Genomic DNA, 26500 nt, shown 5'->3' with positions numbered 1-26500 from the left:
AGTTTAGTAAGGATGTTATTGTTACTTTTGTCTACATTCCCCCTCAAGGTTCCCCGTTTTATAATGGGAGAGATGCTAATGGTATTAGTTTGCTAGGTGCAAACCTGGAAGATATCTCGCTTAAGTATGATGACTTTAGTTTAATATTAGCAGGCGATTTCAATGCTAGAACTGGTGACTTGTACGACTATATTATTGACGACGATGCCAGGTACTTAGATATAGGCGATTGGTATGAGTCGGATTTATTAAATTTACCACGGAACTCGCATGACACAGTTGTCAATGCATTTGGCACAACTTTAACTGAACTATGTTGTGATTATGGTATGCACTTTTTAAATGGCAGATCTCAAAAATGACCCGGAGTGGAAATTTACTTGTGTTACAACCAATGGTGCAAGTTTAGTTGACTATGTCATAGCAGACTCGGAGATATTTGATAGCATTCTTAACTTTGATGTTTTGGATATGGACTTTTCGGACCATTTCCCTTTGTCTTTTGTGATACAATGTGAGGCACACACAGATGGGGACAAGGCCGAGACTGAGACTAGTAATGTTACAAAAGGGCTTCAGTTTATATGGGACGCTGCAAAAGCTCGCCAGTTTAGAGCTATTCTCGACGACAATGTATCTAAAGACATGCTTGAACAGTGTTCTGATTTAATGCAAAATAACATAAACGAGTCTGTATTGCTACTTAACCAAGTCTTTTACAGAGCTGCGGAAGCTATGAAGGTTAAGGGCAAAACCGGACGACAGGCGGACAGAACTCAACCCGATTGTTGGGATGCAGACTGCCAAAATAAAAAATCTGTAAAAAATCGAAAATTAAATCAAATGCGTAAAAACCCAACAGCGCCAAATGTTAAAGACTACATAGAAAGTAAAAAAGTGTTCAGACAGACGTGTCGTGAAAAAAAGGATATCAAACAGCAACTGGCAAGAAGCAGAATTGTTAAAAGTTGTGATGATACAAGGGCATTCTGGGGAAATGTGGCACAGTTATCTAGGACACCTCGCCAAAAGACACAAATCTCTGCCACGAACTGTTATGAATACTTTAAGGAGTTATTGAATAGTGGTAACACAGTTATAGATGGTGTTTTTCATGAAGACGTTATGGAAGGTCTGAGAGCGCACGATGGACACTGTGATTGTTGTGACGAAAATAAACCATCAGATTTGAATAAAGTGATTACAGTTGAGGAAGTTCGCAGTGCAATCAGACAAATGAAGAATGGTAAAGCGGCAGGTCTGGACGCCATTCCATGTGAATTCTTAAAAAATGCAAACGATGCGTGCATTCAGTGTTTGAGTGATATATTTAATTGTGTTCTTGCCACTGGACAGTTCCCTGAATCGTGGTCGGTTGCCATCATTTTTCCTTTGCATAAAAAAGGTAGCACGAATGATCCAAACAACTTCAGAGGCATATCATTATTAAGTGTTGTTGGCAAGGTGTTTACTAAATTATTAAGTAATAGATTAAATGCCTGGGCAACTCAGGAGGATATTATCAGTGAATGCCAGGCTGGTTTTAGGAAAGGGTATTGCACTCAGGACCAAATATTTTCATTACAAGCAATGATACAAAAATATTGTCGAAAAGGGGAGGCAGATTTTACTGTATGTTTGTCGACTTTCAAAAGGCTTTTGATTGCGTGGATCATCAGTACCTCTGGTTTAAAATATGTGCAAACGGTATCCATGGCAATATACTCAGTGTTCTCAAGTCTATGTATGCACAATTGCAAGCTTGTATAAGGCTACCAAACACATCAAGCTACACGTCAACGTTCTCATGTAATGTTGGTACCAGGCAAGGATGCATGGTCAGCCCGTTTTTGTTTTGCTTATTCATAACTGATCTCATTTATCTTTATGAAGAATTCTCCTGCCAAGGTATTTATATAAATCAGGAGTTCATGAACATTACCTCGATTTTATATGCAGATGACTTAGCAAACTGTGCTGATACTGTGCGAAATCTGCAAAGACTCTCAGATTACTTAGCGTTGTTCTGTAAACGCTGGAAAATGAATGTGAATCTTGATAAAACCAAAGTAATAGTTTTCAGAAATGGTGGTTACCTTAGACATTACGAGAAGTGTTTTTTTGACAGCGTGGAGTTAGAGACTGTATCGCATTATAAGTATTTGGGTATTATGTTTACTCCAAAGCTGTCTTGGTCCAAAGCAAAACAAACTTTAGCAACACAAGCAAAGAAATCAATGGCAAGATGTTTCAGGTAATTTAAAATTGTGGGATCTTTGCCTCACGTCTTATGTTTTAAGATATTTGATTCAATGATAAAACCCATACTTACATATGGAGCAGAAATATGGGGTTACGAAATATCCGAATCAATAGAGAATGTTCAAGTTAAGTTTTGTAAAAGATTATTGATGGTATCGGATAATGCAAGCACACAAGCAGTTCTTGGGGAATGTGGTCGTTACCCTCTATACATAGATTATCATGTCAAATGTATTAAGTATTGGTTCAAGCTTTTGTGTATGGACGACGGTAGGCTACCGAAATCATGCTACAAGTTACTGTTTGACTTAGATAGTAGTGGGAGGCAAACATGGGCGAGTGACATCAAGCATCTTTTATATTCATATGGATTTGGAGTAGTATGGGCAACCCAAGGATGTGGAAATGTGGAACTTTTTACAGAAAAGTTTAGACAACGATTAATGGATATAAGCAGGCAGAATTGGCATTCCTCAGTAAGCGAATCAGGCAAGCTAAGGACCTACAGCTCATTTAAACTAGATTTGGTATTTGAGGAATACTTATCTTTTGTGTCCATAGCAGAGCATAGAAAGGCCTACTGCAAGTTCAGAATATCAAACCACAATTTACAGATTGAGAAGGGACGGTATGCCAGTGTAGATGGGGAAGATAGAGTATGTGCTGCATGCCTTTCTGATGGCATAACAATTATTGAGAATGAGGAACACGTGTTAATGTCATGTAGTTTATATAACGGTCTGAGGGAACGCTATATTCCCGAGATTACAACATTGTCACTAGCGACTGCTCTGTCATCACATAATGTTGACTTTATAAAAAGACTTGCGGCCTTCATATATCATGCTGAGAAATTAAGAGAGGTTTTTTTTAGATAAGTGATTTGTGTCGTTTATGATATATATTTCTGTGTAGTCAGCTCAGTATTATTATAAATAGAACTCAATTGATGTACTCTTGGCCTGTAGGCCTGAAATACAGTGAAATAAACATACAAAATTCATCTCACCATTCACACCGGAAGTACACATATATAGGGGAGACCGGAACTAGTTGGACCCCGGAATAGTCCCCCCTCCCCCCATCAATTTATGACAAAGTAACTATAGGGTAAAAGAATATATCACATCATTTTGTAAAGTGACCGTATCCAATAGTGCTAAGAAAGCGTCGGCAGTGAGTCCAAATGAAATAATTTAGCATCTTAAAGTAACTTTATTAAAGAAACTTGATGGGGGGCCAACTTCGGGGTCCAACTAGCCCTGGTCTCCCATATATATATATATATATATATATATATATATATATATATATATATATATATATATATATATATATATATATATATATATATTTTTTTTTTTCTATTTGATCCGGCAAGCCTATTGCAAACATCCACTGTAGTCAAATAGCTCTACAAGTAACTTTCTACACAAAAAATCTACCTCATTTTTAACTCTTGAGACGTACATTAAGAGCTCACTCTAAGTTTACAATTTACATATCCCTAATATTTCCAGTAGCCGTGATGATGAAAAATGTCCCCAGTAATTGACATCTAGTGCCACAATAACTACACTTAGTGTCGGGAAATACTTTGCTCAATAAATAAAGTTAACATTACAATGCCTTTCGCGGACAAGGTAAATTGAGACATAACTGATCATACCTATTACAGTGTATCATAATGGCTTCAGAGTTTACCTTTCTGAAGAAACATACACGCCATTTTAACTAAGACTCTTAAGAAATGAACTCGACCGACAAAAAACACCTCGTCAAACGGCCTGCCCCCAATCCGTTCAATAAAGAAAGCGTTCACGGCACTATTGCTACTTTCACCATCATGCATTGTATGGGCGCACTGGTAACTCCCTCCTCCTTCCTTCTTGTTGGAATCTTTCACAACAAATGTGTCTTGGTTAAAATATGAGAAACAACTTATGCCCATGTCTGGTTTGTGGCAGTTAATAACGTGGTTGGCGATGAACATGTGTTCTTCACTGGGACGCTCCTCAGGAATTCTGTAGTCTGGAAATGGATTATCCAGTATATGACAAAGTAAGCGATAACCGCTCGGGGAAGCGCCAACATCGGTGGCGATGCACGTAGTTGTGAAGTAATCCAAAAATAACAGGTACAAGTTCAGTACTGTGAATTTTTGAAGTCCTTTCCGCTTCATTGCGCTTATAACCATCACTAAGCCTACGTGGAATATTGGTGTGTTGTAAGCCGGCAAATTCTGGGCCTTTAGTATCGCCTGAAAAACAATAAAACGACTCAAAAGAAGCGATATGAATAGTTATTAAAGAATAAAGATGATTAAAAAAAACAATTAAACGAATAGGAAGTTTGGGAAAGGGTAAAGGAGAAACTGGTATTCGGAAAATGAGACCGTCTTATTTTACCAGTGTTTTCTTCAGTTGAACGTAAATTAGTCCGGTAAATTGGTGAAAAATCGTGCATTTATCTATTACCCAAAAAGAATGTTCCTTATTAAAACAAAACAAAAAAGGGTTTTCTGGGATAATTTCCTATACTGACCAATGGTTCATGAATCCTTGCATACATTCAAAGTAAGTCCACGTGTTTCCTAAAAAGTTTGGTTTTCATAATAGTCCTTTAAGTGATCGTTACAGAGGTATAGTCATCTATGAAGGTCCATTGTGTCTGATGGCAAGAACAGTTTACAGATAACTGCAATAACCGAGGCTTTGTGGCAAAATGGATTTTTTTTATTTCTATTAGTTGTTTACAATGTTTTTGTTGTGAAATACATATGTGAACCTCACGCAGACAATTGTTGTCCCCTAAAACATGGATGTGACCCGAGGTTCTTTAAGCCCCAATCTATCATATCTGCTGTTAAAAGCATACCAGGATAGCGTTTAAGTTCCTAGTGAAAAATAAATATACTTGGATATTGGTACTGGTACTTTATGTGGCGGTTTTATAGCATAACCACCATAATGCAGGAAATAATTGTATTGCATTAAAAAAAGCACACTTTTTTTAACTGCAATTGCCTACCGTATGAACGTTATGCCCCTATTTCACACAGACCACGAATCGCCAGGAATTGACAAATTTCAGGATTCGTGGTTGAATCGTAATCAGTTCATGAAGTTCTTAAAAGATTCGTATATGTTCGTAGTCAGTTCTTGCAAATCTTGATCAATCACAAACTGATTACGATTCAACCAGGAATCCTGAAATTTGTCAATTCCTGGCGATTCGTGGGATTCGTGGTCTGTGTGAAATAGGGGCATTAGACAGACGTTGGTTTTTAAAATATATGTACGAGCAGAATATACAAATAAAGACAACAGACAAAAGGTGTGTATTGTTGACTTCACTTGTCCCAAAACATGGTATCTACTTACATATTATCGTTTCCTGTCAAAATCACCTCAATCAAATTCATCTTGAGAGTTAAAAATAAATTGATGATTGCATTGGCCCATATTCACTCATTCTCAATATACACTGATGCTTTGCATCTGTGTCCCCCCCCCCCCAAAAAAAAAAAAAAAAAATTATCCTGGATCTGTCCCTGGCTACAAGTGAGATCAATCCACGTCTTGCTCGCACAATGAGAGAGAGAGAGAGAGAGAGATACTTACATGAAACATTACTGGTTTTCCCTGTTTATAAACGATCATTATTATTCGTCTTCGTAAAGCCTCGACGTCTCCATGAAGCATGGTGTGAGGAAACAGCGACCCCACGGAATTCATGGAAATAGCCTGCATTTCTGCTATGATAGCTTCGGCTATTTTCCCATGAGGCTCAACCCATCTTCTCATTGTCAATCCGCCCTTCAAGGGCAGACTCGTCCCATTCCGCGTTGCCTTAAATAGGTTGATGGCGGCGAAAAGAAATAAAAGTAAGAAAACTAAGAAAACTAAGATAAGTATCCCTATCCACATTGCGATCCAGAGGAATGTTGAACACTTATGTTGAGCTTATTAGGTGTTTCTACAGGCGTACGTCGCGGACGTCTAATTGGTGCCTCTTTCCGGTTTTGAGGACATTGGACCTGCGGCTATACATTTATTTGCTGGGGGTAATACAGTGTTTCCCAAATCATTTGCTACATTTTGCAATATTTACAAGTTTTGCAAAAACCACAACAATTACTTTATGTAGGACTAAAACATTGCAAATACTTGAAAAGCAATCAAAGAGCGCAGACTATCTAGTTAATTAATTAATTAATTACTTCACTCATTTCTCATAATTTCTAATTTATTGCTAATAAACTAATTAATAAGCTAAATTCTTGTTATTATCAATTGCTTAGTTAACTTGTTATTTAACTAGTTAATTGGTTGACTAATTAATTAATGAAGTAAAAATTAATAAACCAACTATTTAATCACCACCCTAATATAGCCAATTACCGACCTATCTTGAAAATTTCATCAAAACCCCTCAACAACTTTTTCCCCCAATGCTGTTAGACATAGATAATACACTGATAATTAACCATTAATTTACACCTGCTATATTCGGTCCAAATTTGTCCAAATAGGGTTTAAAGCTTGCTGTTTTGTGACCAAAACATTGTTTTGTTGGGAGATATCCGTGCTTGATGGGCTGGCTGTAGTAGTCTAATTAGTGTACCAACCTTTTTGAACTACAGTGTAGTTTTACGTGAGTGATCAAAGCTTTCCATGACGAGTGTCACATGCGCTATAAATTACAGTTTCGTAACGAGTATACCAACGACCTTTAATAAGGGTCGCCATGCTCCTGGCGAACTCTTTACTAGAGGACAGCTGAGTGATAAAATCAACCCCATACAAAAGTTCGCGCTGGACACACGGGCCTTATAAACGGATTAGGTGTTTACTAACACTACCCGCAGATCTTTTAGCACTAACACCTAAATTAATAACATAACCCACAAATTAACCAGCACTACCAGGGCGGTTGAATATTTAGTGCTAGGTATCGCTTTGTTGGTGCTAAATAATTGTACGGTGCGATGGTTAATTCGTGGGTTTTGTGGTTAATGTTGAAGTTACTGCTAAAAGATCTGCGGGTAGTGTTTATAAGGCCTGACACAGTGGAAAAAAATGTGCTGAATTAGCCAGACACATATCTGTGATCTTGAGGTGAAAAAACAATCCGTAGCTCTGGTAGATGATTCTACTTACACTTTGTCGCATTCACACTTGTCTTCCAACTTGTGCACAGATTACGATATTCGACCTGAATTTTAATTTGTAATATAGATACAAAACACTGAAGGAATTTAATTTTTGCACCTCTCACGCGCGCAAATTATCATATAGCTTTCGTCAATTTGAATGGAATTTTGCTCATCCGTTTATTTTTTATATCAGACTGCAAATTTTTTTGTCACTGAAGTCGTCAGATTAATTGACATCACACGAATCCTGACAAGATGAAAAATCTGTCTTGCCTTCAACGTTGCCTTGTGATTCTCTCTGATTACAATCAGATCAACACACCTCGTTTCCAAAGTACCCGTAAAATCTTCTGCATTCTGCTCAGTGCCAGGTGTGTTAATTTGATCGATTCACGTAAAGCAGTGGCGGATTTAGGAGGGGGGTGTCAGGGGGGTCCTGCCCCCCCCTTCTATTTCTGAAAAAAAATAACACTAACGGTCTCCTCTTGAAATTAGAATTTTAACTAACTGAATCATAGTGGGCTCGCTAAACCCACGCCAAGGGGGTGGGGGTGGGGGGCTTCGGATCCGCGTACCCTCTTCAGATAATCCTGGATTTGCCCCCCCCTGGTAAAGTGATAGTCTGATTGGGAACCCTTAGGCTTATTAACTGTGCTTTGAGAGTAAAATAACAGATTCAAAGTGCTTTCTTTGCATACAGAGCCTGCTGAGTGTGGAAAGGGGTGGGTTACTGTAGCAAAGGGCGGCAAATAGTCTTCAGTATTCAATTGACTTATGATACATATAATTTATGGTTATCAAGATAAAAACTGCTGATAGCAAGCTGCCCGAAGTCATGAAGCTACACCACCGTGTTCTATGGATTTCACACCGCAGTCACGCCCTTAGGCTGGGTTCTCAAAGTTTTGGGTTAAAACTTAGGCCCACTAAAGATAAGTCGGTTATTTTGCGTTTCACAATAGATGTAAGAGTTGACTTACTCAAATTTATATGATGATGTAAGACACCAAAATAACCAAAATGGAATCACTGAAATAACTAAAAAAACAGTTTTGTACGATACGGTATACCAGTTTATTGTGTGATAGCAAATGCGTCCAATTATATACAATAATCAGGTTATTAAACAGGAACAGCTAAATAAAGAAATAATTTGTCAACACCAACGGCAATGGGAACACAGGTTCATTTTAACCAATAATTACTTGTCTAAATTCTGCCAATGTGAACTACCATTGAATCAGCCAGCTGATTTCTAAGTGAATAAAATGCAACAACAGCCCTTATCAATATTTGCCCAACCGTGCTTGCTCAATATTTCTACTTCATTTTTATTCCTTTTCAATCTGAGAGTCATATCCAAGTCAAATCAACTCATCTTAATAGGAACAAGTGTACAAATTAACAGTAATCCTGCTCAAACAGACAAAGTACATAATCTTAGGAATTATTCAAAATCTTTGGTATATAATACATGGAGTAATATATGTGGCTACAGGTCTGAGGCAGTCTATCTTTTTACAAGATATTGCAACCAGGTCTGAGCAGATCAATAATTTTTGCAGATCTAAAGGGCCATGTCTGCAGTGCACCAAATAAATATCAATAATAAATACCCAAGAATAAACCAGTCTTCAATAATTACACTGGTCCCTTTTAAGGATATCTTGCATCTATCAAACAATTGCACAATATATTTACAAAAAATCTTTTTACAAAAAATTGTTTCTATTGTCAGCATAACTTAGTATTTATATTAAAACTATAAATACCAACACTGGAACTGAAACCAGATTGAATGGCATTATGTTTTACAAACAACTGCCTGATAATCTAACTCACATCCATGTTAAGTTCAACACTCAAATCCATAATTCACACCTCTCAATCTTCAGAAAATCCAATTTCATTCATCCTTATTCAAATGTTGTAAGGTACCAAATGTCAGTAAAACCATCCGACTTATATTACTGCTGTCACCTTCCCTTGATGTTTAAAATAAGTAACGAAAAATCATAAAATAATTCAAATCAAGTTTAAGAAGAATTATGTGATTAACAAAAACAATAATCTTTTCTGAATGGCACCTATACAATTCTGGAAGCAATCCTAGGTGGACATGTGTGAATGTGTGTATGTGTGTATGTATGCATGCATGTATATGTGTGTGTCTTCTTTCTCTGTAAGGCAAACTTCAATTTCAATAGACATACTTAAGATGGCTACGATGAAGCAGTTAAAATCATTTCAACAACATGGTTACAGTAGCAATATTGTCCTTTCAAAACAACAACAGCCTTGTGGAATATGGACAGCAACAGTCTGATGTGGAGATACGAACTCATCTCCAAGAAGGCAGCTTCAGGATGTACAGCAACATCTTACACTAGGTGAAACATTACTGTTAATGCCCATAGCTCCTAAAGTGTACAACAAAAACAGCTTCATGTCACTATGGAAATAGCTTCATGTCACCATGGAAACATCTTAAAGTGCTTCATGTCACCATGGAAACATCAAGCAAACAAGGGAAGGATCAAACTGTTAAGACAAAGTCATATATTTGAATGGCGTACAAACAGGGACTGGCTTTTTTGCCCTTTATATGCATACATAGTACAGATCTTTGTTCAACGGGACCAAGACTTTCATATTCAGTATGTTATATGAGAGCTCCCAGGTTAAATGAGGTTCTAATTTGCCAGGGTGCACTGTATCTGAATTTTAACAGCAAAGCTATGCTTCTGAAGACTCTGTAGTGGACTGTCTAAGCTGGCTCTTGGAGGGTCTGGACTTCTTGCCAAATAATGCTGACAATCTGGAACCGGAAGTGGTTTTTGGAGACTTTGTCTGGTTTTGTATTTCTTCTTTTGCCATATTGGATGCTGAGCTGGCAGAAACCTGGTGGAGATAAATAAAATTTAACCTTCAGAAGATAAACTTATTGTGTGTGTGTGTCAAACTGTTTTTATGGATTTTTCAAACTTGCCTTTTGCATTACAAAGTCTATGGAATGCATTTGGACATTAAATAAATATAATTTAAAAACTCAACTTTCATTACTGAATGAAGCTCATGACAAGATAAAATGTCAAATTCAACGTCCAGGTATTTCCTTAATTAAAACCTTAATGATGGATCCTGATCTGAAACTAATTATTTTGCAGCTTTTGGTTGCATCATGTTGTATTTTAAGAAGGGTGTTTGATGGATGATGAGAGAATTAACACACTTGATCCAATATGCAGTTGCTAAGATTATTCCAACAGAACCATCAGCCTAATAGGCTGTTACTTAGCTACCTATTTTATTTACATGTATTTAGGAGAGAGATTAAGACTCACCATGCCGCTGTCCAGGGATCCCTCACTCCCTCTTCTCTGAGCTATAGCACCTACACATAAAACAAAGTATATTTTAATACATGATGCAAACTTAAAGCACTGTGCAATTGTCCCTTAATGTTTCTTGTAACATCAGTAAAAACATAAGAGGAATATTTCAGTATCAATGTCCACTTGGTATAGGACTAATTTGTGTTATTAATGTATTTCTTAAGGCTATCAGCTTCATTTTTTAATTGCCATCGAACACAAATCTTAACTTTTTCAATGTGTTTTTTCACTCTCACCCATTTATTCTACAATGATGTAATTTTTAACTTGGCCAATTAAAAATCAATCTCTCTTTAATGAAAAAAAGCTTACCATCTGTAATATCGGTTAGAGAATTTGTCAGCTGACTCTTCTTGAGCTCGGGAGCAGAGAATCTGTTAGGTGTGGGATCACATGGTTTGAGAAGCTCAATATCAACCACCCCCGAGTCACTACTGTGGCGATTGTGTTTCTGGATCTCTTCGTCTATTCTCATTGCTTCCATTTCATTCATCTGGAGGACAAATAGTTGTATCATAGAATGTTGAACATAGTCCTTTCAAAGCAGAATTTTTTTCTAGGACAAAAGATTCACTAAACAACACAAGTCTATTTCATATATTTCTTCACATGTGAGCAAGAACAACAGACCTTATATTCTGAAATTACAGAAACAGAAATATCAAACACTGAAATCATTTATAGGTGTCAGCATGCTACACCAAACAGCAATGGTCCAAGACAAGCCAATGTCTTACCTCATACACAGCCTCTTTGAGATCTTCCACAAATTTGGTTCTATCATGTTCATTCCTGGCATTGAAAGTGATGAGTGGTTTCCCATCTAGACTAGAGATCAAGCGGACTCCATGCTTATAATCTGGAATCCACAAGACAAAAAGAAATAAAGAAAAACCCACAGCTATAAATATTAGTATAAGGATGTGGCTCCCAAAAAATCAGAAATCTGCCTACATATACAGAAAAAAACTTATCCCTGGTACTTACGTGCAGTTTCGAAGAGGTAGACCTGAGTTCCCACTAATGGAATGGACTGTCTGAAGCTATAAGTGATGCTGGTCTTCTTCTTGGCAAAGATCTTTGTGACCTAAAAGTAATGGGGAACCTTTGTAAAACTATTGCTCAAATGTTCCTTGTCTTTTTTGTGCTTTTGCTTTCAAGATCCTTATGAATATGATAAGCAAAGAGTGAACAAAATAAAATAACTGAAAAATTACCTTTAAAATTTTGTGAAATAAATTAAACACATTATCTGACTTAAACCAGATCTCTTTTTAAACTGAGGATTAACTCACCACCATGATGTCATTAAACAAGAATATTTCCCGCTGGTGGAGTCCAATTTTCTCTTTCTTTGTCGGGTCATTCACCTCATAGAGACGACAATAACACACCAGGCGTCTGGAAGACTGGGCTAATTGCTACAAGAAACACATGTGAATTTAAGTTAGGCACTTTGTAGGTAAAAAAGACTTACTTTCAAGAGACACCATAGAGAATTTAACCATTTTCACTAGGTCTAAAATTTTCATATGGCAAAATATAGTGTAGAAATACAATGTGAGCATTATTGTTGCTGAAAATTAACTTCCAGAAGCTAACAGCAATTTCATCGGGGGGGGGGGTATCTTTCTCAGTTTCCTGCAAAATGAGAGGTGGAATGGAACCTACATCAAATTTTGATTCAGCTCAAGGCCAAACAACCTTCTTTAAACTCTCCCATAAAATATGAGACTTACTGGCTTCTTTCCCACAATCGTCTGCTCAACTTTCATAACTTGAGTCACATGGTCAACTCCTGGTTTAAATTCAGACTGTCGTATCCTCTCAAATATTCCAGCCAGTAGATCAGCATCCACATCATCGCCGTCATCAATTCCTGTGATAAAAATTAATATTTATAATAGGTATTCATTTACAATAGGTTGCAATGCAAGACAATCAAAGTTTTTGATATCCCAGAACTGTCAACATGATTAACCTTACAAACAATTTGAAACATTAAAAAATGGATAGTGATAGTCATGTGTCACAAAAAACAACAAAGCTGACATATTTATCTGATTTAAGTCCAACCGTGTCTCATACTTAAAGACAATAGTTAACTATCTATCAAACCAATTATATCAAAATTCAAAAATATTATCTGATTATTGTCATTAAATGTCTTATACTTTAAGACAAAAGTTAACTGTCAAGTAAATTATGCCCCAAAATCCCAAAATGTACCTTTGAGATTTTTGATAAAATCGGGTAATTTCATTCTTCTTTCCTGTTTCACATTGGGACTGTGAAGATCAGTGTTTAGCATAATTATGGCAAATGCCAGAAGGAAAACTGTGTCTGTTGTGCGGAATTTCTTGATCACATCTGGGTTGCACTCGCAGTAACGTCTCGCAAAAGCTTCCATCAGACGTTCTATTTTCTGTGCCTCACCCTGAAAGATATAATAGGCAAATCAAGTTCAGTCATCTTCTCTGAGTAAACTATTTAAAATAAGCAGGTCACATGTTAAATAAGCTAGGAAGGAGGAGGAGACATGAATGTATTATAATGTTAAGAAGGACATTTTTTTTAACCTGATGTTTATAAGACATTTATTTTGACTAGAAGATATAGTTCTATTTCAATCAAACATCACAAACCTTACAATACCCCCCAAAATACAGTTGGCAATTTTTCTTGATTTAAATGGTAGAAATTCTTCTTAGCTTACATACAGGACAAAATAACAAATCAATATTTCATAGAGAATTATTATAAACTAAGAGGAGGCTGTCAGTTTTTGAGACTAATTATTCTTTGATCATTACCACTTATTCTAAGAAAAGCGGTGACCTAATCTGCCATAAGAGACCAAGGAAGCTGCCAAAAAATTGTTTTCTCAAAACCCTAGAGTCATAATTGCTAATTAATGATATTAATTAACAGAAGTCACTTTTCCAGAACCACCTTGTAGGGGACAATTTAACATTAAAGGGAAAACAGGAAATATTAAATATTGTACGAATTCTTTGAAAAAACTTGTAGTTTGAATTTCCACTGAATGCTTAATCTCAAGTCTGTCTGAGGTTTATCAAGTACAACTGCAAAAACATTTCCAGTGCCAATGTAACTGAATCACAAGATCTTCTCATAGTCATGAACACTAACAGAAACAGAAAAGCCCAATGCTGAAAGAGACACAATTGTCAAATAAATTCCAGGGTAGCCCATTCGTTGTTCCATCATCTTGCAAGTTCTAATCCCAAATAATGGTTATGTTGTTCAAAAGAATGCAAAAAGCCACACTGTTCCAGGGACAATTAAGACTTAACATTTTCTGGCTGTCAGAAACCATTTGGTTGAAAGAATAAGAAAAACATTACCTCCATTTCTCCCCCTCTCACCTCATTTCACCCTTAATCTAACAATGTGTGTCTAATAGAAAACCAGGAGGCAATTTTCTGGTTTTCCGTCAAACTTAATTAGTGACATCAGGGCAAATAAGTTGACTACACTTCTTCAGCAATTTTTTAACAAGATGTGTGTGTTTTTATCATTTCTCAAGCTTAAAAATGACTGAAAGCTTTATTATATCAGGCAGATAAGTGCATATCAAATTTATGATTTGATCCCAACTAAACAAGTACAAGCATCATAAGAATCCCATTTGCATCCTGGTCATAAACCGATCGGTGTCACCTGCTAGAAAACTAAGCCCTGTTCATTATTCGATGGCACCTGCTACGAAACTAGACTAGACTTGTCAAGAAACAAGAGCCCTCATTGTGTGTACAAGCTCCTAACACCATGGAGGCCTCTTCACCTTTATTCTGTTCACCACTGACTTCTGTAGTATCTGGCGTATGCCTGCTATGAGAGAAGTCAATGGGATGGGCAAAGGGCACCAACCCCAAACTTGCGGCTCTTGACACTCTGTCAGTACCAGGGTATTTTAGAAAACAGATGTGTAAATATAAATCATTCCCCGTATGCAACTGGTTTGGTTCAGATAGAGTATTTTTTTGAAAAGTAAACTGAGCTGTCTTTTGCTGCACTTCAAAAAAAAGTGCCTTGAGAAAATGAGAAAAGAATTCTGACACAAGTGAAGGATAATTCTCTCTCTCTTTCTTTCTGCTACTGGACCTAAGAATTTCTTGATCATTCTGGATGCTAGAATTCCAAAACTTTTTTGTGAAGGATCTTTCAAGAGGCAGACAACTGGTCATTGAACTTCTTTTTGTAGGTGGATTTATTCAGTATGATGCTAAGTTACCTCAAGAGAAGTCAGTATGTGATACTGGCAAATACCAAGAATAATGGTTTTACAATTAAATACTCCTCTCTATTGAAGTACTTTTTGCTCTCTTAGAGATATGGCATTTAATTCTCTTATCTTACATACTTTACTTGGAAATTATCCCTAACTAACACCCAGTAGGGTGTTCAAGCATTGGTATATCTTGCATTGGATCAATTTTGTGCTTCCTCTCTAGCCCTAGTGAGGAAAAATGATGGCTCATGGGATACGGCCAATAACGACAGAGGCAATCGATAGTGGCACTTTGTCTGACTTACTGCGCACAATCTAGTATTTATCTGTTACGTGAACTGCCATCAATTTCATCAGTTAGAAATCATTTCCTTGTTCTATTTTTGTGATCAGCTGTGATTAAATTGATGTCTGATGTTACACATAAATACTTATGGTTAGGTGGGTGTTTTGTCAAAAACTAAGCGTTATCTTATTTCCCCATTTCTTTACATCCTAAACTTCCTTCTACATGGATTACATGTCCAAATTTAAAATTTGTTTAAAAAAAAAAATTAAGGTTCAACTGGACCTGTATTTTCTATTGGGTTGAATATATTTAATTCCAGCAAATACCTTGATTAAGCAAAACATTTTGAACATACAGCAAAATTTAGTCAGGCTCATTCATACATCTGATAAAATTGTTCAACATATTCTTATTTTCCATACATTAGTTTGAAACTATTTACTAGGAAAGGAAATATGCTTTTCCTGATACTTATGTATAATGAGGTCAGTGTTTACCTCTTAGAAAAATAAGTTGCTGGACCAAAAGTCCAGCCATCTTGAAAAGTAGCTGGACTGAATGTCTGCTGGGTGGAAAAACTTCTCAGCCCGTTCCGAAAGTTGTCAGCCTTAATTTCTAACACTGAATGAGGTTAATGACACTTGCTGGTGTCACTTCCATACGTGATTAAGGCAGTGAAATAACTGATCTTTATATGTGCTGTGGAAACATGCAAGAATTGTATGCTATTCGACACAGTGTCTCCCCTGTTGTATGGCGGGTAACTCACCGGCATTCTAAAAAATCCTTGGAACGTACGGAGAGCAACATCTATTTGAAGGCCTGAGAGGTCAATCTCGTCCACAAAACACCTAAAGAAAAAAATGAAAATATAGAACACACATTAACAAATACTTTGTCCATGATTTTCAGTAGACACATTTATTAATTGTGATAAGTCACATCTTTATATAAGATGTATCATAAAATACAGCTCACTTCTCTTTTAAGGGAAAATAGGTAAATTATCAATGCGGCTGTATACATGTTCGACTCCTTTATTTAAATATTTTTTAAAAGTAATTTGATACCTATACCTTAGTTATCAGTAGTATGGAAAAATTCATTGACTGTTCAACATTATGCATTAGGTCATCAAGCAGCGTTCATTTACTTGAACAAACAATTATTTTCTGCATATACTCACTCTAATACATCTTGGTTAAACTGATTCTGCAAATTTCCCAAATATTCGCCAATCATCTGCTTGCTCAGTCCTTTCCTCTGAATGAGAAATTTGGCTCCTGCTCTCGCTGAATTCTCAACAAACCGATGCTCTATAAGGTAGCGCATACCTTTCTCTGGTTTTCTGAAAATTTCAAAATGTGATTTATTTATAAAATTGTCAATTTCCAACATAGTACCAGACCAGTTAAGATTGTTGATTTTTTTATATATACAATAATACTAATGGTTGGAGAAAGTCAACTATTCATTTATTTTAAAATCAGTAGATGAAAGGTTATGGAACATTAACAGAACAATGTGAAAACATGAATAAGTACAACATATTCTCAATCCCCTTGCAAGCAGCCCCTTTTTCTCCTTAACCAAAGCCTCTGAAATGCAAGACATCTGACACTGAAAAACCCAGTAACCCTCAACATTTAAAACAACATCAGACTTTCCCCTCAGTTTTATCTGAACAATTTTACCTTCCAGCTCATTTGAAACTTAATGTTCCAAAACTCAAACAGCTTTTTTCTGTGATTGCTTGGCCACCTATGTAGATTGATAGGACATAGACGCTGATGTGGCAAAAGCAACAGAGTTTGTTAGGATAACCTGTAGCACTTTAAAACTACTACTTCCAATTGCTCTTAAATTACATGGTTCTACCAAGAGCTTTTGAAATTGGATATTATGATTTCGAGAAGAAAACTTTTAATGAAGAAAAGATTTACACTTTAAGATGACATTTTGCTACATTATTAAAAGTTCCCTTTTTTTTCCACATTTTGATCAACTTTTATGAAAAAAGAAATGCTCAAAAATTAGTGGGTGAAGGAAATGAAGAAATTTGGAATTGATTTGTTTACTAGCTTTGAAAACATCACAAATCATGTTGCTTTAACAACTAAAGAAAGATTTAGTACTATCTGGAAAGGCTAGAAATTGGTGGACATGATTATAGTTAAGTTTTGTTAAGACTCTCCGTTTCTAAGGATATCAGGCCATGATTAGAAAAATGTGGTTGCCATGCTTGTAATCCATAACAATTGTTCTTGCCCTCATTTCAATAGAGACTGTTGCTTTGTTTTTAACTACCTAGTTCAGGTTTAGCTTTGTTTAGGTTGGAAACAACCGCAGTTTCAACAGATTACAAAAAGCCCAGCTGAAGAAACTTGCATGAGCCCTTTGTTTTCAATTGGAAACAACCTAAGTTTGGGCAATGCACTCGACTGGTGCACATGGTTTGATTATTTTGTGGTTTGTGGAACAGTTGCAATAAGTACACCAAGGGTGTTGTGCATAGCTGGTGTTTTTAACTTCTGAAACTAAAACTTGTCATTTGAAGCAACATCCACAAACAGTTCAGACTAAATGGGACTTGCTGCTGAGCAACTATACATTTAAAATCTTTTTCAACAATGGTTTCCAAAGAGATGGTCTAAATGATGATGACCTCAAATGATTAATACTCTAGATGTCCAGTAATAACAGCCTTAAAAACTGAATACACCTTTTATGGTTCTTACTTACTTGTTGAATAAATTTAGCCCAATTCTGTACTGTCTTTTCCGTTGTTTATCTGACACCTTGGAAGAACCCATAGATCGTACGCTGGGCTGTGGCGACTCAGTCCTAAGTTTTGAAGAGTCCAGAGTGTCTTTAGCATAGCTCCCTGTGTCACTATTCATACTGGTCATACTGGTCAGATCTGAGCCTGAACTAGACAATGCTCGGCCACCGTCCACACTGTCTGGCTCGCTTGTTTCAGAGATATTACTCATACGCTTCTCCTCTTCTTCTTTCAATCCCATTTTGGCTTCGGCCAGAGCACTTTTACGTTTCCATATTGGTGACTCTTGTGGGGAGGATTTTTTACCGCCCTGTTTGTTTCGAAGTTTAACTTCCTGATTACCATACATGGCTGACTGATCTGAGTCTACACGTCCATAATGCAAAAATGGTGGATATACCGATCTGTCTCCAGGAGACATATCTACCCTCATGGGTCCGTCCCGACTATAGTCAAAGTTGGCATCGGAATAATCCATAGATGGCGATCTCAAGTTCTCATACGACATTTCGCCATGCTGTAATAGAGGCTCATATGCCACCTCTGAAGAGGTCCTTCGACTGGGTCCGTGCCAGCTTGACAACGAGCTTGTTTCACTGTTGCTAAAACTGTCATTGTGGTGAGACGTGTCCCTCGTCTCCAGGACGTTTTCAAAGTTCACGCTCGGAAGATCCACCAGGGGTTCATTTGGAGTCTCCTGTGGAGAATCACTGGCACTACTGTCATTCTGTTCAGGGTAAGAATTCCTGTTGTTGTTCTGCTCTTCTTCAGACCCATGCAGGATCCCGACTTTTTCTCCCTTCTGTTTGGCCTTTCTCTTCTTGGCATTGGTTTCCAAGTCAATTTTCATGATCCTTCTCATGACTACGTCTGCCATGTGTGTCTCCCTCATTTTGTCAATAGATGCCTCATGGGGGCTGTAGTTGTCATAGTCGGATAATTTCCTTGTTTTCTCTATATTGTAATTCCCCTCAGAATCCACAGAGTATTCAGATGTGAATAAAGAATCATTATGAATGACAATGTCATTCCACATCGAATCACTTCGCCCCATTTCAGTAAGTCGATGAACTAAACGCCTTTCTCCCTTAATGCTGCGAAGGCGCTGGAAATTTTTCCGTAAACAATAATTCCTATAAGCTTGCTGAATTGTTCTGGCAGCGATTCTTGCTCTCAGTTGTCCGCCATACTTCTTTTCAAGCATCTCAATCTGCTTTGCCTGGAAGTCAGATGACAGCTCGTAGGCATTTGGAGATTTAGAATGATGGGAGCCATTTTCTTCTTTGGATTTTCTGAAGGAGCGTTGACGCTGAAGCTTGATAGAGTTTCCTGAAGCAGACGGCTGGCGATGATATTTTGGTGGTACCTTTGGGGGTGGTCCTTTTGTAGGGGATGAACCATCGACTGTGTTTGGTCTCTCTTTTAACTTGGGAGTCTGCGGTCTACCAGAGCGACTGTAAAGAGAGAAAAAAAACACATAGATAAGAGCTTTCAATGCAGAGAATCAGTCGAATTCCCCATCAAGGCATGTCAGACCTTTTCAAGGCAACTAATAAAACATGAATTATCCATCTGGAAGCAATAGCTTGCAATAACACAAAGATATCTGAATGCAGAATGACCTTTTACTGTCCTTGCACACAGAGTACTAACCACATATACAGTGAATAAGTAAAGTAGAACCACCTATATGGCTATAGAGCCATTTCTCTGTTGGAAAAAATATCATTTACTAAAACAGCAATCAAACAAAATCAAGTGATGTTGTGGCTATTCTTTAATCCTACAAAGGAAATGCCATGTCCTGAAAAAACAAAATGTCTCCTGCTGTTGTTCTTACTTGTCTCATTGTCAAATGGCATCTAATTTCCAGACTGATCTCGAAGCAAATCTTGCCCAAGCAGAAAGAGACCTCTCACAAAGAAGTTAATGTTCAACTAGCCTAGCAGGAGGTTACTTTATACAAGACTAAATGTAAATCAAATTCTCTGTCATTTGTTCAACATATGTATTGCAATGGTTACCACTTGAGCCTGATATAACATTCAATCAAAACCAAACAATCATTACTCATTACAGAAATCTGTATAAACAAACAAAGTAAAGAGATTAATTTTATCAAAGATAGACTTGATAGAGTTAGAAGAAACATACTCTTCATTAATAGTTGTGTACAAAGGAAATTCAATGCTTAATTAATACATTAGTTGACACTTGCAATCAAGTTCCTAATGCAATGGCAGTTAACCAATATCTCCCATTTTCATACAAAATTCCTAATCATACAGTACTTGCTACACCAAATTGAAAGATTTTATCTAATCTACATACCCTGTTCATAAAGCCTACCATACATGAGTTGGATTTCTCCAGCACTTTCTTTTATAATTTTGTGATGCATGAAATGCCCCTGCAACCACAGCTATGGATCTCACAGTGTTCAGCCTGCAAAAACCTTCAAGTTAATGCCCTACATCCTTGCCTGCTAAGACTATAGGTAACTGCGGCTCTTAACAACCTACACATACACAGTTCCAGATTACATATCCTACAATACAAACAGTTCCAATATCAAAGACTCGGGTAGACTTCTGTTTCCTATTCGGAAACAAACTCACTTCCAGACCCACCTTCTGTTTTCTATGGTTTCCAGTAGCTGGTGCCTAGAGAGAAGCCACTAAGTGAGCTTTGGCTGCAGCACTAAGAAATTAAGCTTCAAGTACATGCAATTCCAACCTCATGTATCTGACAGCAAGTTAAGTGACTCGCAAATGATTCTACTAGGCTTAGCACTGTTCGTATTTCCTCAGCTGGAAGAAAGTGTTGAGTGCATTTAAACCGGTGGCCCATGTTGCATTGGATTACCGCACCCCCCTGTGCTTGCACTAACTAACAACCAAGTTTTAACCAATGGCTGGGCATGTTAGAAAAACACTGACGTCACTGCTGGCTATTATCATAATATCTAAGTGGATTGGACTGATTAAGGTTCGATTGTGTGATTGCTTCTGAAGGGTTTTTTTTCATGTATCAGATTTAGAATACTTGTGAAAAATGAATAGAATCAGAATTCTTATCTCTACCTTATGCTTTATCTTTGTCACATAAAATTTTCTCACTAAAATTTTACTGTTTATCTCTATGAAAAAAAAAATATATATATAATTGTACTCCAATCAATTAAGCTCATAACTGAAATAAGCATGCTGACGTATGAGAAATTTGAAATAGAAGTTCAATAATCCCTAGGACAAAGCCAATAAATAGATTATTTGGTGCTCTGTTGGTTAACAGCATACAAAAATAACCAAAGAATGACATAATTGGAATTAATGAGAAGATGCAACTGCTTGATAAGAATAGTCAACTCAGAACTGCATGTGCATTAGTTCCTTTGAAAGGAAGGGAATGAAGAAAACTGAAGAAAAAAAATTAATACTTGAAGTAATTTTCCTTTGAAAAATTAAATGAATTTTTACCTGACTTTAAAGCATCAGGTAATATGGTACAAAAGAATGATTTCTAATAGTGTCAGTGTCCACCAATTATCTCTTTGGAGCATCTATTTTCTCAGTCCAGTGTTTTCACAAGGCACACTCCCCAGTGCAAACACAGATGGTGAGCTTCATAACTGTGTACACTCAGATGTGGAAAACTTGAGTGCAAGAAAGTTTTCAAAGTGCTTGGCTACTTAACAGAGTTACCAGCTGTGAAAATGGAACATTTTGCTTCAAAAACTCCAGGACATCTGCTGGGCACATTTAAAAAGAACACAACTGGTCTGATTGAAGCCGTGTCCTAGCTTTCGAGATAGGATACCGAGATATGATACCGTTTATGCTAAAACTTGATATCATGCTTTCACACTTGTGACGATTACTTGACAAAAACAGGAAGAATTGCAAATGTGCTGTAAATATATAGATACATCCATTTCATGACATTCACACTTGTGACGCTTACTTGACAAAAACAGGAAGACTTGGAAATGTGCTGTTAATATATAGATACATCCATTTCATGACATCTACAGGGTTGATTATGTAAACAGGAAGAAATGCAAATGGACATTTCACTGCAACATTTTCACTTGCCCACTACTTTCACAGGTGAAATGGTTTCTGTTTTCAGGTACAATGTTCCTAATGATTCCCACAACCAGGAAGCACTACAAAAATGTGCATCAAATTTACATCAAAATGCCTTCATGTAATAATTTTTATGCAGGTTCTAGTAATTTAAGCAACATAAGACATTACAAAGCAAAGAAACAAAATATCTTTAAATCTCTGGCTAGTTCAACAGGTCAGTGTTTCCTACACAACATATATCAAGTACAAATCCTGCTTTTGCTGAATCAAATCTTTGTTACTGAAAGGACAAAAAGTTAAAACCATCTAGAGCTAGAGTCAGAAGTTATTTTGTCAGACCCTAATCCCCCACCTCTGAATAAATATCAAACCCAGTGGAAACAAACTGCATAATGCTTCTGTCAACGTCACACGAGAAATCTAATCAGATCATGCTTCTTAGATAATTGTGCTGTGATACTGCATGCAAGATATCCAAATCCTACTATGTTTACTTTCTCCAAAGTATTTCATTGTTACAGACAGCTTCCGTGCTGCACCAGTGATATCATCTGTCATGGTCAAGAATCAGCACGGTCAAGGATCAGAACAGCTTAAATCAGGCATCACAAAAATCCCCATACAAAGAGATCACACAGATAAGACTTATTGTATATAAAATCATTCCTAAAAATCATTATCATAAGAAAAATATGAGGTAAAAATGAACAAAATATATTAACTGTTAATTCTATATTTTAATTTGTTGAAATCACTTTCAATACTGAGAACCAGGAATGAATATAATCTAAAACGGTGCCTTCTTTGTGATATTTACAGAAACCATATCTTGGTCATTACAAACACTCACTATTGCCTCCTAACAGCAGTGGTCAGTTCACACAGCACCGGTCAGTTAAAAAAGCAGTGGCCTTCAACAATATCTATGACAGTTTTGACATTTCAACAACAGTTTAACAGTTCTGAGTGGGCGAGTCTCTCACATCACAGGCAGCGAGGATAAAGATTAGCCGATATAGGCAATTTTACACACACACACACTATCTCTTTCTTAGAATTCCCTGTGAACCCTCAACTATATCTAATGAAGATATTTTAGGAAGTTCTTATATAAACACTACATTTACAACAATGGTGATGGTCTGAAATTTTTGGTGTCAGTGCATTTTACTGTATACTCTATAAAAGGAACTTCCCGTGACATGTCTTGAATTTTATAACCTACATGGCAGTGCATACACCAAGTCTTGTCAGCTCCAACCGTGCAGAAACCTAAAATGTCATTTATGCATGGCTGCAGTTTGTGTTTGTTTTCATAACTTGGTAATAAACAAGATTTTATGGTTGGCCAATGAGCAAGACAAGGTAAATGCTTTCTTTTTAATGAACTAGTAGTGATGGGTGTGGGCAGAAGAGCTGGGAAAGGGGAGGGTTATGAAGCAAAGGTTCACATGTTAAGACATAAATAAATAAATAAATAAATAAATAATATGACCCATAACTGTTAATACTGTAAGTAGAATTATAAACAAAAATACACCTTAGCCTATTTCAATTCATAGCACCATCAATAACCCAGGCAAAGGTTAAGTCAAGATATATAACAAAAACTGCCACTCAGCCATTCAACAAATCAACCAGAACAATACATCGCCCGCATAGTTCTAAATAAAACATGCAATGATGTCCATTAGCTGAACTATTGTTATAAATTGAGTTTGGCAGTTTGTTAAGTATTGACTTCATTTATGCACAAAATGTACTTAAAAAGCAAGAGAAAGTCTCAAGAGTGCCATGCATCACTTTCAAGATCAAAATTCAACTCACAAAAAAGTAATCACACATTTACTAACTGCTATAAAATTTCATGGAAAAAATGCCAAGCTCAAATAACATTTGTCCACAACTGCTTTACTGCTGTTCTAACTTCTGAATATTTTTGTCCAACCTCTTTATCCTGTGACCTTTTAGATCCCTAAATATAATGACCCCCTGTCAGTCTTCAACTGACCATTTGTTTTTCTTCACAACTTACAATCAGCAATTCCAGTAACTGGTCCTTAAATAGATCTTTAGCTTTGAATTTGGAAATATAATCTTTTGGTCACTGATGGCACAAAATGGACCTTCTCGATGATCTCTCACTATCAACTTTCTCTCCAGCCTCTGGAACGTCAGGAACGATGCTTCTGTGTGATCAGCCCTTTCAAATTTTGACTGAAGTTTAAATGTATTTTTCTTCGTCTACAAATGGATGTCGTGAAAATCAATATTTCCTCAAGGATATTTGTGTCAATCTTAATATGCCCCGTAAGGTATGTTAATCTAAAATAAAATCTAGTTTTAAGTGTTTACTTCCTTCACAAAGGTATATCAGCACTGCATTTGTTTAACAGGCAGAATACACTTGAAAAGCAGTCTGATATAATCTGAAGTATATTTTTGCCACAGGAGGTTTTATTTTCTTAGAAATGACTCCTTTTTCAATCAACTAAACAAGAAATAAAACCAATATTTTCTTGGTGATGTTGCTTTTCTTGTTTATACTTCTTTGTATCAATTACACAGTATTATTCATGTTCAGAAACTTTTTTGAAATCCAAGTAGGAACTTCTTACGGGATAATGGGGTTTCAAGATTGTTAAACAGTGTCTGCTTGCTGCTCTCAATTTAAGACTTGATAATTTAGCAGTCAACTGACTACAGACTTCGGTGATTCTGCCGGTATGAATTACAGACTTAGCCTGAAGATTTTTTCTCCATATATGGCAGTACGTGTAAGCACAATACAGTTTCAAATTCAGAGGTTGCAATATATTTTGATGAAATGTACTGGCTAGAAAAAATTAGCTGCAATTCCATTTGAATGCCTTCTTGTCCAACTTATCAAATCAAGTAAAGGTCATCTCAAGTTAAAGAACATGACAGTAACAAAGGAAGCTGCAAAATAAAGTGGGCACTGCCAAATACTCTCTCTAAATGACCATTATTATTAAAGAAAAATACAAAAGACAATAATTATTTACCAATCAGACTGCCTTTAATTTGCAGTCTTCTTGAATGCTAAAAAAATTTCACAGAAAGAAGTGTCTTTTAGAGAAGGACAAAACTGGGCCAAAAATAACAACAGGGTCATTATTGTCCAAGTCCCCTTATCTAGAATCTAAAATGCTCAATTTAATAAGAATTAATTTCGGGAAATTATATGAAGTCACCTCCAGTGTCCCTGACTGTTGATTGGTAAGTTCTTAGATAACAGCACATGAATATAGCTATCAAGACACTTTCAATACATGCTCCTTTGAAAATTGAGTTTTTCAAATTACACGTGCGCGAATTTCACATGTACAATAACCTTGCTCATATAATTGATCTATCCTTGGTGTGTGAATTTGGCTGATTAGTTGTTTTTCTGCTGAATAATTTAGAAAAAAATCTCATTACATCGGACTTAAACACCAGATCTGTAACAACACTGTCATTTAACATGTGGTCATGAACTACAGTAAGTAAATTCTGTTGTGTTTCTGAGGCAATCACAATCTACATGTAACTAACATCTGCTAACTACCAAATTTGAACTGAATAAAAATTTGTCATTTTAATGAGCATTTTTTTCATACTGTTATTATTTTTATTACAGCCCTCCTATACCCCATGGAATATTTCCTTATAAACAAAAACGTAGAAATATAGAAATTAGTATGGTACCCCTAGGCAAAATAATAATAATAATAATAATAATAAATAAATAAGTAAAGAATGAGAATAATTACAATAATGAATAAATAAACAAAGAATGAGAATAAATAAATATAAATTAATTTAATAAAAAATTAAAATAAAAAAAAATTGAGAGAGAGAGAGAGAGAGTCTCCCATCAATCAGTTGCCATACCCAGGCATGTGGTCCTGAGGCAGCAGTCAATGGTGAGGCAGCTGCCTGTCATTTTTATTTTCTGTGGTTAACCAGTTTAACCCAACCAGTGCCTCGATCCCTCCATTTATAGCTTATGTGTCTGGACACCACAGGGTATTCCTTAAAACTGGGTCTACAGCTAGAAGCTTCAATTTCTCCCTAACCACAATGTTGACTGATGATGGGGGTATGGATAAACCTAGTTTACACCCAGTAGAAAAAATAACTAACAGGACCTTATTTGTGGATAATGGCTATTGGATTACTGTCTAATTTCTATTTCTCTAAAAACTAAGCCAAGTCTCCAGTGCCTTCATGGTAAAGATGTTGACAGTCTTCTAAATGTCAAC

General features: G+C 36.4%; 2 protein-coding genes across 10 annotated transcripts in view; both read right to left on the bottom strand.

Moving 5' to 3' along the window:
• Positions 1–3639: 3639 nt before the first annotated feature.
• LOC147761075 (uncharacterized) lies at positions 3640–7364 on the bottom strand. The gene is made up of 2 exons (XM_087015871.1): positions 5886–7364; positions 3640–4522 (listed from the first exon to the last, which is right to left on the bottom strand). Exons 1-2 carry the CDS (start codon positions 6189–6191, stop codon positions 3956–3958), a joined length of 873 nt encoding a protein of 290 aa, XP_086871997.1. The 5' UTR covers positions 6192–7364; the 3' UTR covers positions 3640–3955.
• Positions 7365–8470: 1106 nt separating this feature from the next.
• LOC106153430 (IQ motif and SEC7 domain-containing protein 1-like) overlaps positions 8471–26500 on the bottom strand; it is an 85972-nt gene continuing 67942 nt past the window's right edge. For 8 of the 9 annotated variants that reach the window (XM_087016384.1, XM_087016385.1, XM_087016388.1 and 5 more), the window contains 11 exons: positions 18102–19595; positions 16546–16707; positions 16129–16210; positions 13045–13252; positions 12555–12694; positions 12111–12236; positions 11803–11902; positions 11553–11674; positions 11128–11308; positions 10765–10814; positions 8471–10321 (listed from right to left, as the gene is read on the bottom strand). In XM_087016384.1, the coding sequence (XP_086872510.1) occupies positions 10157–10321; positions 10765–10814; positions 11128–11308; positions 11553–11674; positions 11803–11902; positions 12111–12236; positions 12555–12694; positions 13045–13252; positions 16129–16210; positions 16546–16707; positions 18102–19595 (2830 nt within the window). In that variant the 3' untranslated portion in view covers positions 8471–10156. Of the gene's footprint in view, positions 10322–10764; positions 10815–11127; positions 11309–11552; positions 11675–11802; positions 11903–12110; positions 12237–12554; positions 12695–13044; positions 13253–16128; positions 16211–16545; positions 16708–18101; positions 19596–20771; positions 21204–26500 lie in introns of those variants that run through there. The other variant, XM_087016391.1, reaches the window with a different exon arrangement.

This window comes from Lingula anatina, chromosome 6 (genome assembly GCF_051362555.1).
Source record: "Lingula anatina isolate TDL-2025a chromosome 6, LinAna3.0, whole genome shotgun sequence".
Classification (NCBI taxonomy): domain Eukaryota; kingdom Metazoa; phylum Brachiopoda; class Lingulata; order Lingulida; family Lingulidae; genus Lingula; species Lingula anatina.
Note: the sequence above shows the minus strand (reverse complement) of the source record. Positions and strands in the feature narration are given on the sequence as shown.